Source organism: Salmo trutta, chromosome 4 (assembly GCF_901001165.1).
Source record: "Salmo trutta chromosome 4, fSalTru1.1, whole genome shotgun sequence".
Lineage (NCBI taxonomy): Eukaryota > Metazoa > Chordata > Actinopteri > Salmoniformes > Salmonidae > Salmo > Salmo trutta.
In genome coordinates, this window is record NC_042960.1 from 63,595,096 (window position 1) to 63,609,286 (window position 14,191).

Here is a 14,191-nt window from a genome sequence, read left to right on the forward strand (position 1 = left end):
CATATATCAACCCTTTCTGTGTACAGTACGTGTGAACATCTCTTAAGTGTGTGTGTTTGTGTGTGGGCAGGGGCTGTTGGCTCTGGAGGGAGAGTTGACACCCATCCTGGTGCAGATGGTGAAGAGTGCCAACATGAACGGCATGCTGGATAGCGACAGTGAGTCTCTGACCGACTGCCAGCAGAGGGTGAAGGTACGGCTCCATGAGATAATGCAGAAAGACCAGGACTTCACTGAGGCCGACTACCAAAAGGTACAGTCGGCAGACCCATTCACCTAGACCACTACAAACCACCCAATCGGGGTTGGAAAAAAAACATAGGCAGGAAAGCCCTGTTTGAAATGGTTAATAACACTTTACTCACTGCGTGCAGGTGTAATTCTTTATGTTGTTATAACCATGAATGAGCTTATAATGTCTCATAAGGCTTTCAACTAAGAATCATTGAGATATTATGACATGTCATTTACAAGTTTTACAATGCATTATAATATACATTATTATAATACAGTAACTGCATCAATGTATTTTAGCTGCAGGGTTTAAGTAGAGAAATGGTCACCCAAATGAACACTGTTTCACTGGTGGGAGGCTCCATCAAGTCTTTCAGTATTCTTGATTTAAAAACAATGTTTCCTAGTCATTCCTTACCGTACAGCCATCAACTGAGCATGACATCTCTGTCGATCTCCAGATAAGAGTCTCATTTCATCACTGGTTGTTATGGATACCAACGTTGGCGTTACACCGTTCCATTAAGTTCTGCACTATTGGTACCACTGTAATAAAGTAGGACTGTTACCATGTGTTGCAGCTGGCCCCGACAGACAGCCCCTCCCTGGTCAGCTCTATGAAGACCATAGGGAACCCAGTGAGGACGTGTGACCAGGTCTACGCCCTCATCCAGAGCCTCACCTCCCAGATCCGCAGGAGGCTGGAGGACCCCAAATCTGCAGGTCTGTATCTGTAAGCTAAGTCCTGTCCTGTTCCCAGACCTGCAGCTGTACCTGTAAGCTAAGTCCTGTCCTGTTCCCAGACCTGCAGCTGTACCTGTAAGCTAAGTCCTGTCCTGTTCCCAGACCTGCAGCTGTACCTGTAAGCTAAGTCCTGTCCTGTTCCCAGACCTGCAGCTGTACCTGTAAGCTAAGTCCTGTCCTGTTCCCAGACCTGCAGCTGTACCTGTAAGCTAAGTCCTGTTCCCAGACCTGCAGCTGTACCTGTAAGCTAAGTCCTGTTCCCAGACCTGCAGCTGTACCTGTAAGCTAAGTCCTGTTCCCAGACCTGCAGCTGTACCTGTAAGCTAAGTCCTGTCCTGTTCCCAGACCTGCAGCTGTACCTGTAAGCTAAGTCCTGTCCTGTTCCCAGACCTGCAGCTGTACCACAGCGAGACCCTGGAGCTGATGCTGCAACGCTGGTCCAAGCTGGAAAGGGACTTCAGGAATAAGAGCGGTCGCTACGACATCAGTAAGATCCCGGACATCTACGACTGTGTGAAGTACGACACGCAGCACAACGCCACGCTGGACCTAGAGGACACACTGGAGCTGTTCAGGCTGTCCCGTGCCCTGGCCGACATCGTCATACCTCAGGTGAGGGGAAGCCATTATTTATATATATTACACACACACACACGTTTACCTACTTAAGTGGGGACTATAGCTGTCGTATAGTCCTATTGGGTCTATAGCGTAGTGTAGACCTACTAAATGGGGATTACAGCTGTAGTGTCGACCTACTAAATGGGGATTACAGCTGTAGTGTAGACCTACTAAATGGGGATTACAGCTGTAGTGTAGACCTACTACATGGGGATTACAGCTGTAGTGTAGACCTACTACATGGGGATTACAGCTGTAGTGTCGACCTACTAAATGGGGATTACAGCTGTAGTGTCGACCTACTAAATGGGGATTACAGCTGTAGTGTAGACCTACTAAATGGGGATTACAGCTGTAGTGTAGACCTACTACATGGGGATTACAGCTGTAGTGTAGACCTACTACATGGGGATTACAGCTGTAGTGTAGACCTACTACATGGGGATTACAGCTGTAGTGTCGACCTACTAAATGGGGATTACAGCTGTAGTGTCGACCTACTAAATGGGGATTACAGCTGTAGTGTAGACCTACTAAATGGGGATTACAGCTGTAGTGTAGACCTACTACATGGGGATTACAGCTGTAGTGTAGACCTACTACATGGGGATTACAGCTGTAGTGTAGACCTACTAAATGGGGATTACAGCTGTAGTGTAGACTTACTAAATGGGGATTACAGCTGTAGTGTAGACCTACTAAATGGGGATTACAGCTGTAGTGTAGACCTACTAAATGGGGATTACAGCTGTAGTGTAGACCTACTACATGGGGATTACAGCTGTAGTGTAGACCTACTACATGGGGATTACAGCTGTAGTGTAGACCTACTACGTGGTGACTAGCTGTGGTGTAGACCTACTATAGTGGACTATAGCTGTAGTGTAGACCTACTATAGTGGACTATAGCTGTAGTGTAGACCTACTATAGTGGACTATAGCTGTAGTGTAGACCTACTATAGTGGACTATAGCTGTAGTGTAGACCTACTATAGTGGACTATAGCTGTGGTGTAGACCTACTATAGTGGACTATAGCTGTAGTGTAGACCTACTGGGGACTATAGCTGTAGTGTAGACCTACTATAGTGGACTATAGCTGTAGTGTAGACCTACTATAGTGGACTATAGCTGTAGTGTAGACCTGCTGTGCTGAGGACAATGACTTCTGATTGTTTCTATGCCCTTGGTTGGATAGAGAAACGTGAACACACACACACACACACACACACACACACACACACACACACACACACACACACACACACACACACACACACACACACACACAGAGGGAGGAGGAGGAGGGATTCTAGACAAGCCTGTTACTTATATCTCTCGTCCCCTCAGTCTCTGAGGATGATTCTTGGCTCATTATGGCATCTACCTCCTTGGCATTTCCTTTTTCAATTGGGGGATTACTGGATGTAAGTATATTGTTCCCAGATCTGTTTGTGCCATCTTACCAACACCTTGATTTATGATCATTGTCGTGCCAAACAGATCTGGGAAAGTACCAATTGTGATTTAGACGTGGTCGTGAATATTGCAGACTTGGGTTCACATACTATTTTTTTTGTTTGTTTTGCAGTTGTCTCATATAGGCTTAATGAATCAGCAGGATCCAGATATCTCTGGTTGTAATGTTGTGTGTGTGTGTGACAGGAAGTGAAGGACCAGCAGTGGAAACAGGCCATGGATTACCTCAGTGCCGTCTCTGAACTCAACTACATGACCCAGATAGTCATCATGCTGTATGAGGATAACAACAAGGTCAGTTAGGTGTCTCTGTCCCTACATTCAGATAGTCATCATGCTGTATGAGGAGAACAACAAGGTCAGTTAGGTGTCTCTGTCCCTACATTCAGATAGTCATCATGCTGTATGAGGATAACAACAAGGTCAGTTAGGTGTCTCTGTCCCTACATTCAGATAGTCATCATGCTGTATGAGGATAACAACAAGGTCAGTTAGGTGTCTCTGTCCCTACATTCAGATAGTCATCATGCTGTATGAGGATAACAACAAGGTCAGTTAGGTGTCTCTGTCCCTACATTCAGATAGTCATCATGCTGTATGAGGATAACAACAAGGTCAGTTAGGTGTCTCTGTCCCTACATTCAGATAGTCATCATGCTGTATGAGGAGAACAACAAGGTCAGTTAGGTCTCTCTGTCCCTACATTCAGATAGTCATCATGCTGTATGAGGAGAACAACAAGGTCAGTTAGGTGTCTCTGTCCCTACATTCAGATAGTCATCATGCTGTATGAGGATAACAACAAGGTCAGTTAGGTGTCTCTGTCTCTCTGTCTGTGTAGTTTAACATCATTTTGTTGTGTTTATGTGTTGATCAGGACCCTGGCTCAGAGGAGCGTTTCCACGTGGAGCTCCACTTCAGTCCCGGGGTGAAGGGCTGTGAGGACGAGGAGAACGTCCCTCTGGGCTTTGGCTTCCGCCCAGCCTCCGCTGAGGTGTGTGTGTGTGTGGTGTCCGTGTGTGTGGTGTGTGTCCCCAACCCCCATTAACAGTCTCTTTGATCCAATCCAGAACCAGGAGAAGCAGACCAACCAAGGCAGTCTGGAGGACCTATCACAGGATGAGACTGACCGGGCCCTGTTGCTCACTGAGCCAATCGGCATCAAAAGATCCCCCATGATCCGAAACCGCAAGACTGGCTCCATGGAGGTAGCTGACCAGGGTCACGTCCATTACTGTGCGTCCTCTCTAACCCTAGCATGACCCTAGCATGACTCTAGCCCTCAACCAACTTCAGTACAGTCCACTTCTGAATCACAGGCATAGCGCGAATCTGTTCAGATATTGAGTCTTTAGGATAGACCAGATTTTTCTAAGACGGATGTTCATAGGTACCAAATAATAGAATGGAAAAAATCATTTACCTGGACCAAACATCTGTTTTTCGTAATTTAACCGAGGGTCTAGCACATGTCTCCTATTTGTCTGCCTCTTTAGACCAGGGTGCATTGCATGGTACCGTTGCCAGAGATATTATCCAAAGAAGATAGGAATCTAATGAATAAAGGAACATAAAACGCCCCCACCCAGCAAACTGTCATGCTGCGGTTGCTAAGCTAATCGTAACCCAATCCCTTCTCAAAGTCAGTGTATATGTCAAGAAACGTGCCTCTTTTCCTCAAACTACGTAATGTCACGAATCCAAAGCTGTCTGATACTACAGATCAGGGGACAGGCCAAGAAAAATTTAGATAGGCATTTTTTTCTACTTATTCAAGTTATTTTGCGATGTGCACCGTATATTATTTCGTAAAACAATAGTTTTATTCTAGTGCGTAGTACTCGGAGCAACCTCGTTACATATACAAATAATGACCTATCCCAGCATATTAAAATAAGACAGTAACTTTAGACCAGTTGCCAACAACATAAAACTCGTCTTCAGGCCACTTTAATCTCGATGGGCAAACAAGCCTATATTTGATGTTACCACGGCGGACAGTAGTACTATAAAAAGTACCTTTAGTAAACGGATCAATAAGTCGTGACCTACATCACAAGGAGCAGACGGCGAGGCTTTGAGTTGAATCTGGTGATGATTTCATCATAATCCAGTGTATCTGTCAGTTCACGCTCAAAAGACAGCAACCTGAAGTGGTTCAGCCGGGCGCTTGTCATTGATGTGCGAAGACGATTTTTTATCCTAGTTGTTGTTTAGAAAAGTCTCTCCACACTGCATGATGTCATTGGAAGTGTGACAATGATCCTTAACAGAGTTTATATTAGGGAAAATATAATCAGGGCAGCTGTCAAGTACACTCATTATGGAGGAAAAGTCACACTTTCCCATGTTCATTTTACGACACAACTGCTGAATAAAAACAGTGAATTCATCATCCTCAATTGATATTGCATAATGATCGCATGTGGTCTTCAGCTGCTCTTTAAGCCCGCAGGTTTGGGATTCTTTGGAAAAGGAGGCTGCCGCTTGCATGATCCCATATGTGTCTTCTTGAAATCTTGAGTTCAACTCAGTAATCTGTCTAGAATATTGTTCCAACGTTGCCTCAGGTCACTGTCACTCTTGATGCTGGATGCTTTCCCTAATGAAGTTGTGACAACACTGTCTGCCAATTTTACAGGCAGTTTTCGCTGCCGTGATGCACTCGCATCCCAAGTACTAATATCATGCTTAATCATCATCTCTTCAGTTAGCTTGAGAACATTATCAAAGTCTCCCCCTGAGTTATCTCTGAACGTAGAAAATCTGCTTTTGAGGATTTCAATTAAATCAATACAGTCTGTCACAGATAATGTAGAGCTTTGTAATCCCTTCGTCGCAAAATCACTAGTGTCAAACAATTTACTAAAATTGACTAACAGGAATAAAAACATCTTGTTCTGGATTTGTTGTAAGATCATAATCGGCTTCTAATTTGGTTTGTCCACAAGCCTCTGAAAACTCTGCAAGAACCTCTAAAAAGGACATCTAGCAATAACAGCACTTTACTCACAGACCCTGGTTTTGAACTCCACCGTGGATCTTTCTAGCTCGGTACATGAGTCTAATGGGGATTCAACTCTTTCTGTACTTCTATGAATCCAGCATGTCTGTGGGATCCACTCATAAATGTGTGTAGCTGATTTATTACTGTGTAAAGAAAAGGTCCCGACACTTTTGCCGCGGTGCACAGAACCAAAATCAGACGGTGGGAGTTGCAATGCACATATACCGCTTGCTTAAATGTTTGCTTTAGTAGGACTGTTCCCTGATGTAACCGGTGTGAAATGGCTAGCTAGTTAGCAGGGTGCGCACTAATAGCGTTTCAATCGGTGACGGCACTCGCTCTGAGACCTTGAAGTAGTTGTTCCCCTTGCTCTGCAAGGGCCGCGGCGTTTGTGGAGCGATGGGTAACGACGCTTTGAGGGTGGCTGTTGTTGATGTGTGCAGAGGGTCCCTGGTTCGAGCCCAGGTAGGGGCGAGGAGAGGGACGGAAGAAAAACTGTTACACTGACATGACTGAAGCACCATCGAAACAAAAACCCACACAGAGTGGGATCCAACTCCAGGGGTTGAAACACTTCCAGTATTTTCCCAGAAATTCCTTGTTCAGACAAATCAGCGGTTTCCATAAACCCAACAGCTCTTTTCTTTAATCATTCCAGCATGAATGTATCAGATGCACACAGCAGTAAGTTCTTGTTTAGATTGATCTTTATATTCATCTGCTACTTTGGCAAAATACGTGGAAGGCGCAGAATGAACTTGATCGTTTATCCTCCACAGTAACAATGAAGCTGCACAGTCCAGCAACTCGTTCTGAAGTTCGGGGCTCATAAGCGTGACATTGCGAGGTAGCTCATTGAGCCTGTTTTTTGTATTTCTGAGTCATACTTTGAGATAAAATTGAAGATTTCTAGAAAATGACCTTTGTTGGTTGTCTCTTCAGTTTCTCTATGAGCTCTGAGTGGAATATCCTGCTTTTCACACATTAGAACAATATCTATGACCACTTTAACATGTGCACGGGTTCTTTCTATGAAATCCATGTTTGCATCACCATGTATTTGGTTCAACACAGTCCCACGACTTCTAGGCCCATGGGTCGCCTTGTAGGATTCACATTTTGCATGGGCACTAGCATGTCATTTGCTATTCTCGTGTTTGCAGCAAGCATTTCTTGTGAGTTTCCAGTTTTTAAATCCATCTCGTACAAATCTGAATTTGATATTTGCCCCAGGAAAGTGCCTACAAAACTTACAATAAATTGCATCTTTTGCTTTACTAGCCACACGAACTGGTCATACCACCTTGAAGAGAAGCAGCGTGATTTGCCATTTATCATACTTGAAGGGAACTTTGCTAGCTTTGGTTGACAGGCTGGTTCATCAACGGCAGACAAATCTGTTGGTGGACTGACTGCATGTTCACCCCTGCCCGCAGCATCAAGAACGAGAGGAGACTCTGGGGTAGGCAAGCTTGCCTGGCTCAGCGTGGCATTGGCGGTTGTGATGGCGATTGTGGTTGTTTCTATCCTGGCGCCACCTGTTAATGTCTCATTCTGGAAGCGATCGGTAGATTGATCCAAATTATTTTCTGACACACACTCCTTTTCCTCCAGACGTCTTTATTTGAAAAACCTAGCATCGACATTTTGGTTTGCCATTGCTAGAACTACTCAATTCCAGTGAACTAGTGTGATAGAGCTTGCTAGCTTATGTGCTACAAAGTTTAGCCACGTGACGTTGCCAGGTTGTTCAGGTAAACCACCGTATTATTGTTTTCTTAAATGTAACCAACAGTTGGCGCCAACTTGATTGTCGCGGACTATTTCTTTACTACATTATATTAAAATTACCCATAGGAAATCAATCTCACATGCATTTCTTTTTAAACATTTTATAAAATCAAACTTTTTATAGTGAATCATTTCTGGGCCATTTTCTGGGTAGGCCACGCCACTGCTACAGATAGCAAGTTAATTATTTCACATCTCTGAAAAGATTTGTAATGTTGTACTTCTTGTTGACGAAATGTGTGCTAATGTTGGGTTTTTGAGCTAGCGCCCAATAGACTCCCATTCCCTCCTTGAAGGAGAGCACTCCTTGTCCCAGAATCGCCCAGAATGCACCGCGCGGTCCATTGGCCTAGCATGGGCAACGTTTCCCATCTCCTCAAAAGTATATCTGCTGTTGTGAATGTTCTGCAGGTTGAACATGGTAGACTCCTAAATGATAGCTGTAATCGCCTAAACAAACTGCACTAACTAGCTACTTCACATGCTGATATTGTCTTTGTATTCATGTATGTTGCTACGTTTGCTTGAGCCCATAGAGAGAGCCTCGCATTATGGATTTTATAGTCGACTTGAGATGCAACAGATTTACACAACGATCCATGTTGCTACCAACCTTTTTAGAAAGCCAAAATGAAGCATTTGTTCACAAAAACATTGTTCTCAAATATTAGTGTTATTTAACACTGTAAATTACAGGAATTAGTGGTTTTGGGTGGATTTTTCCTTTAAGTATCAAAAGTAAATGTAATTGCTGAAATATACTTAAGTATCAAAAGTAAAAGTATATAAATCATTTCAAATTCCTTTATATTAAGCAAACAAGACATTTTCAAGTTTACTTTTATTTTTACAGATAGCCAGGGACAAACTCCAACACTCAGACATAATTTACAAATGAAGCATTTGTGTTTAGTGAGTCCACCAGATCAGAGGCAGTAGGGATGACCAGGGATGTTCTCTTGATTTAGTGCGTGAATTGGAACATTTTCCTGTCCTGCTAAGCATCAAAATGTAACGAGTACTTTTGGGTGTCAGGGAAAATGTATGGTAAAAAGTACAGTGTTTTCTTTAGGAATGTAGTGAAGTCAAACTTGTCAAAAATATAAATAGTAAAGTACAGATACCCATAACTAGTTTAAATTATTTTTACACCACTGATTTATTAATCTCAGGCTCAGTAGACTATGTGGTCTGTGTACTATGTCCTTATTTGTGATGATTAGTCAAGTCATGTTTGTGTTTTTACAAATGAATCCAGATTGTATGTCTGCCTGGTTATGTAACTGCCTGTCTGACAGTCAGCTGTTTGTCTGTCGCTGTCTCTCACTGACCATGTGTCCCTGTCCCCAACCAGGTCCTCGCCGAGACCATGCCCATCTCCTCCAAGGGCGTCTCTTACCGCCTCTTCCCCTCATGCTCGCGCCAGTCCCCCGAGATTAAACAGACTGGCCTAGGTGGGTATCTGGTTTCTGTCCCCCTGTCCAACCACTGCTGCCACTGTCATATTTCTGCCCCCTGACATCAGCACTACCTCACTATCTGTTGGCTCTCTCTCTATCTCTCTCTCTCGTGTTCTCTCGCTCTCTCTCTATCTCTCTCTCTCGTGTTCTCTCTCTCTCGCTCTCTCTCTCTCGTGTAAATCAGAGGTCTTAGTAGCCTAGACTGTGTAGGCCAGAGTAGCCTAGACTGTGTAGGCCAGAGTAGCCTAGACTGTGTAGGCCAGAGTAGCCTAGACTGTGTAGGCCAGAGTAGCCTAGACTGTGTAGGCCAGAGTAGCCTAGACTGTGTAGGCCAGAGTAGCCTAGACTGTGTAGGCCAGAGTAGCCTAGACTGTGTAGGCCAGAGTAGCCTAGACTGTGTATCTAAGGTTGTCCCAAATGTGTTCATACTAGAAATATACCTTATTTCTTAAATCCATGACGCCCTATGAGTCCATGATCCCACCAGATGTTGATGTCAGTCACCTTTTGTCACGAGAATTTTCATCCCAATGTTGTGAACTCAACTATCACTTAAACTTTGAATAATTTCCAGGGGTTGTAAATCCCCGGTTAATGAAGAATTAGACAAAGTCCCAGTCTGCAATAGGTCAGAAATGTATTCAGAGAACGTTCTGAAAATCATACAATGTACATAGTCTTTTATACCTCACATTTGGTCGTACCCCTTATAAATGCCCCTCCACTTCTCTAACACTGTCAATGCTATTCACAAGAATTTTCCAACAAATACATTGCTTCAATATGTTTCATAATCTACTGCAAGCCCAACGGTTTCCTTCTTCCTGTTCACAGTTGTCTGTCGACAGTTTCTCTTCTCCTTAAATGCCTCACTTACATTGCTAAATAGTAAAGTCTTAACTTGTCCTATGCACACACATTAGAGAATTAGTCTTATAATTCTAATTCATCATACGTTTCAGGGTGGAATACTTTAGTCATTATAAATCATATAAATTCCTATATCACCTTTCCCAGAATGCCTTAGAGGTGCTTCACCACCTCTCTGATCAGGGAAGAGGTGCAGGTGTTAGGAGTTTCACACACACACACATACACACAGCTCCCTTGGCAACAGTGATCTGCTCTTACTAAGAACTGCATGATATGCAATGAGGACTAACCACTCCCTCCCTACCCCCATCCCGCTCCTCTCTCCCACCCTGCGGATCTTCCACAACGGGGTCCCTGTGCTCGGGCCTCTTCAGTGCCTCTGTCCTGGGGGTGTCCTCTAGCGCCCCCAACCTGTGGGACTATGTCCGCACCCACTACCGCAAACCCCCCCCCCCCCCCCCGGTTTTTCTTTCCGAGATGGAACGCCTCCCTCCAAATCTCTTCTTTGTTGAAGGGGCCCTACTATAGTGTAAGACTACCTTCAAGATTTGAAATGGCGTCCCGAGCTGATGTTTACATCCTGTTTCCTTTGATCCGCCCCTTCCAACCTTAGTGAACAAGAGGTTATTTTTTGATCAGACAAGTCATCGAAGAGCCCTCCTCTTCTCCTGCCTCTTGTCGTCAGCCTCTAGAGCAGCGCTGTCGAACTCATTCGTTCTTCAGTCAGTTCCAGGAGGACCACACTGAAAATTGGTTGTTACCTCGCCGTCAAAATATGCCAAAGAAATGTGGGGGAATTTTCTAGGCTCCCTGACTCTCCTAACTTTTATTCATGGTAATTATTGACACGCCGGGCACAGTCAAGAAACTGTTTATGAATTTAGGTCCATTATCAGTTCTACAGTTTTCGATGTGGTTTTAGTCGATTGACAGGCCTGCTTTAGAGCAATCCTCTGCTTGAGTGAATCCCCCCCCAACAGCATGACAGTGACCACATTCGTGATTATATGCTAAGAATTGTTTGTCCATACAGTGTATGTTGAGCATGATTTGTTAAAACCGTGTTTGTTAAAACACTGGTATAAAGGACAATACTGTATGACCTGCCTTATGCATGTGGAGAGGAGAGGTTGTCCCACTGTGGGTCGAACTGAAGTTCCCCATGTTGTCCACTGGGTGGCACTGGACTGTTTCCACTGTGCAGGTGATGTCACACTTTATGAAATGGTTGCTTTAATATTATGCTTTGAGATGTTACGTCATTGTTTGCTTGTATGAGAGTATCAGAGTGTGACAAGTGTGGGGTTTTGAAATAACGGCAATGTTTTTCTATTGTGTTTGTGTGTATGGGGGGGGGGGGGTGTTGTGTCCGGTGTTTTAAAGTGTGTGTTTTTGCAAACCTCTATTTCTCGCAATGCACTGGTAGGTTACAAAGACGAATAAGCAATAATGATTGTGTTTACAGATACACCTCCCATAAACCAGATGATTACAGTATTTTAATATAACACATGTTCAATATAACAGGATGTTCAAATGTCACTTGCCTTCATCGTACGTTTAATTTCGTATGTTTCAGATCATTTTGGCATGGCAATAGACTGAACAGTCAGTCAGTGTTCCAGAAAGATTTTAGACGAGCTAAAGGACATTTTAGGTAACTTCTTCAAAAGCCCACTTCACCCGTGCCTAATGTGGCACAGCGGTCTAAGGCACTGCTAGCTCAGTGCAAGAGCCGTCACTACAGTCCCTGGTTCGAATCCAGGCTGTATCACATCCGGCCATGATTGGGAGTCTCATAGTGCGGCGCACAATTTGGCCCAGCGTTGTCTGGGTTTGGCCCTGGGTAGGCCGTCATTGTAAATAAGAATTTGTTCTTAACTGACTTGCCAAGTTAAATAAAGGTTAAATAAATCAAAATAATAATGGCAGTCCTCTGTCTGAATTCAGAACAATCACAGCTGAGTTGTTCATTCACTCATCCGAGGAAGACACGTTTCAGTTGAATGCATTCAGTTGTACAACTGACTAGGTATCCCCCTTTCCCCTTCACATTCTCTGTCATTCCTCTGTTAACTCTTCCCATGCTGCGTATGGCTCACCACCGACAGAGAGACAGACATGCACACAGCATTAGAGAGGGGCTCTACTTCATAGAGTTTGAAGACACACATGGGGTCAGGAAAACACGTATGTATGTATGTATGTATGTATGTATGTATGTATGTATGTATGTATGTATGTATGTATGTACGTACGTATGCCCACAGATACTAGGTACAAGCGTGTTAACCTATGGGTCTCAGTAACACCATTACCCTTCTTATTTCCTCAGAGCTCTTCTCTATGCCGGCAGTAAAGAGGTTTTCTGTGTCGTTTGCCAGGCATCCGACTAATGGTATGTCTGCCTTTATTGATTTTAAGTATACCTCGCCACTCAGTTTCCCTTCATCTTGCATGTCTTTTGGGGGAAACAACTATATTTTGGTTTGATATTGGCTGCATAATGACGTCATTATACCAGAATCTCAATTTCTCTTGAGTTTTCTACTTCACAAGACTTCCTGTCTTCACCATCTGTTTGGTTTGGAACCTCACTCTTAACACCATCCGTGTTCTGCCTTGACACTGATTTTCACCTGTTAATACACGTCTCTCTGACCCACCATTTTCCCACAGGATGGGTATATGTATGTGGAATATATCGCCTTGTGTGGCTGTGTACATATCATCACATATCATCACATGCTCTTTTTGTTCATTCAAACCCATTCTCTGGAGAGACGGTTAGCTCCTCCAACATTCCAGTTTACTCTTTGATTAGCATAACTCGTGTGTTTAAAGCTAATGAATAGCCTTTTCAAAAACATCCTTTTATTTCTGAAGTAACTGGCAAATCTCTTGTTCAACTCTTGAGAGATCTTTCAATTTGACCCAATGAAAACTGAGTTCATGCTAAACCTACTAATTTAATAGGATGGGTAAAGAATGAAAGAGTTTTAACGTGAAACCTGTCCCATCACTCATAACCATGTCGGTGCGTCTAGTCATTTCATTTGAATGGTTGGTGTTCAAATGTGGCTGAACCAATTGGTGACCAAACGAGAGAGACAGGGCATTCACATAACACTGTCCAATGGAAGAGATACTGCAGTGTATACGTGTTGCTTTACAGTACCAGTCAAAAGTTTGGACACACCTACTCATTCAAGGGTTTTTCTTTATTTTTCTTTACTTTTGAAGAATCTAAAATATATTTTGATATGTTTAACACTTTTTTGGTTACTACATGATTCCATACGTGTTCTTTCATAGTTTTTGATGTCTTCACTATTTTTTTACAATGTAGAAAATAGTAAAAACAAAGAAAAACCTGTGTCCAAACTTTTGACTGGTACTGTATGTGAACATGTGTCCACAAGAATACCCATCGAGGAGGAAATTGACCAATTTTAATTTATTCCGTCTGTTTTACTGGTCTCAAGTGAGTCATGTTGCTATGCACAGTGCTATGAAATATATGACTATGTTATAGGTGTCCAGGCAGTGGTTGGATGAGTTTCATGCATGGCTGAGTCCTGTGGTATCTCTCAAACAATGTATAGGACCTGAGCTGCTGTGGTAAGAATGTGGTTGAATTGAGAATTTTTGCCCGACACAATGACTTTACTGTTGGGGCTGTACAGATACAAGTCAATGTTTTGTGAATTGCACTTGATGGTATTTTCCTGTAGCTTGGAGAATGACGAAGGAGAGGGACACATTGAAACTGCCGAGACTGGGCCTGGCTCTCACCCAGTTAAACTGAGTGAATTTGGCATCGAATTATAGGTAAATAACAGTATTAAATGTTATCCAAGTGCCTGGGTCATCTGGCTACTAGAACCGGACTACCCAGTCTAGAAACAGCCTCTAATTGCCATATTCGATACATGGTTTCTGCGTCTGTGTTGACAGAGTTTTGGATGAACTTCTGCTGGCCA

The 14,191-nt window shown here is 43.4% G+C and overlaps 1 protein-coding gene across 1 annotated transcript in view; it reads left to right on the forward strand.

The window, feature by feature from the left end:
* LOC115193064 (inositol hexakisphosphate and diphosphoinositol-pentakisphosphate kinase 1) overlaps positions 1-14,191 on the forward strand; it is a 62,178-nt gene that overhangs the window by 39,137 nt on the left and 8,850 nt on the right. Inside the window, exons 18-26 of the mRNA XM_029752048.1 lie at positions 71-253; positions 816-957; positions 1,367-1,633; positions 2,949-3,025; positions 3,264-3,371; positions 3,955-4,071; positions 4,148-4,285; positions 9,230-9,329; positions 12,544-12,606. Coding sequence (XP_029607908.1) covers positions 71-253; positions 816-957; positions 1,367-1,633; positions 2,949-3,025; positions 3,264-3,371; positions 3,955-4,071; positions 4,148-4,285; positions 9,230-9,329; positions 12,544-12,606 — 1,195 coding nt within the window. The remainder of the gene's footprint in view (positions 1-70; positions 254-815; positions 958-1,366; positions 1,634-2,948; positions 3,026-3,263; positions 3,372-3,954; positions 4,072-4,147; positions 4,286-9,229; positions 9,330-12,543; positions 12,607-14,191) is intronic.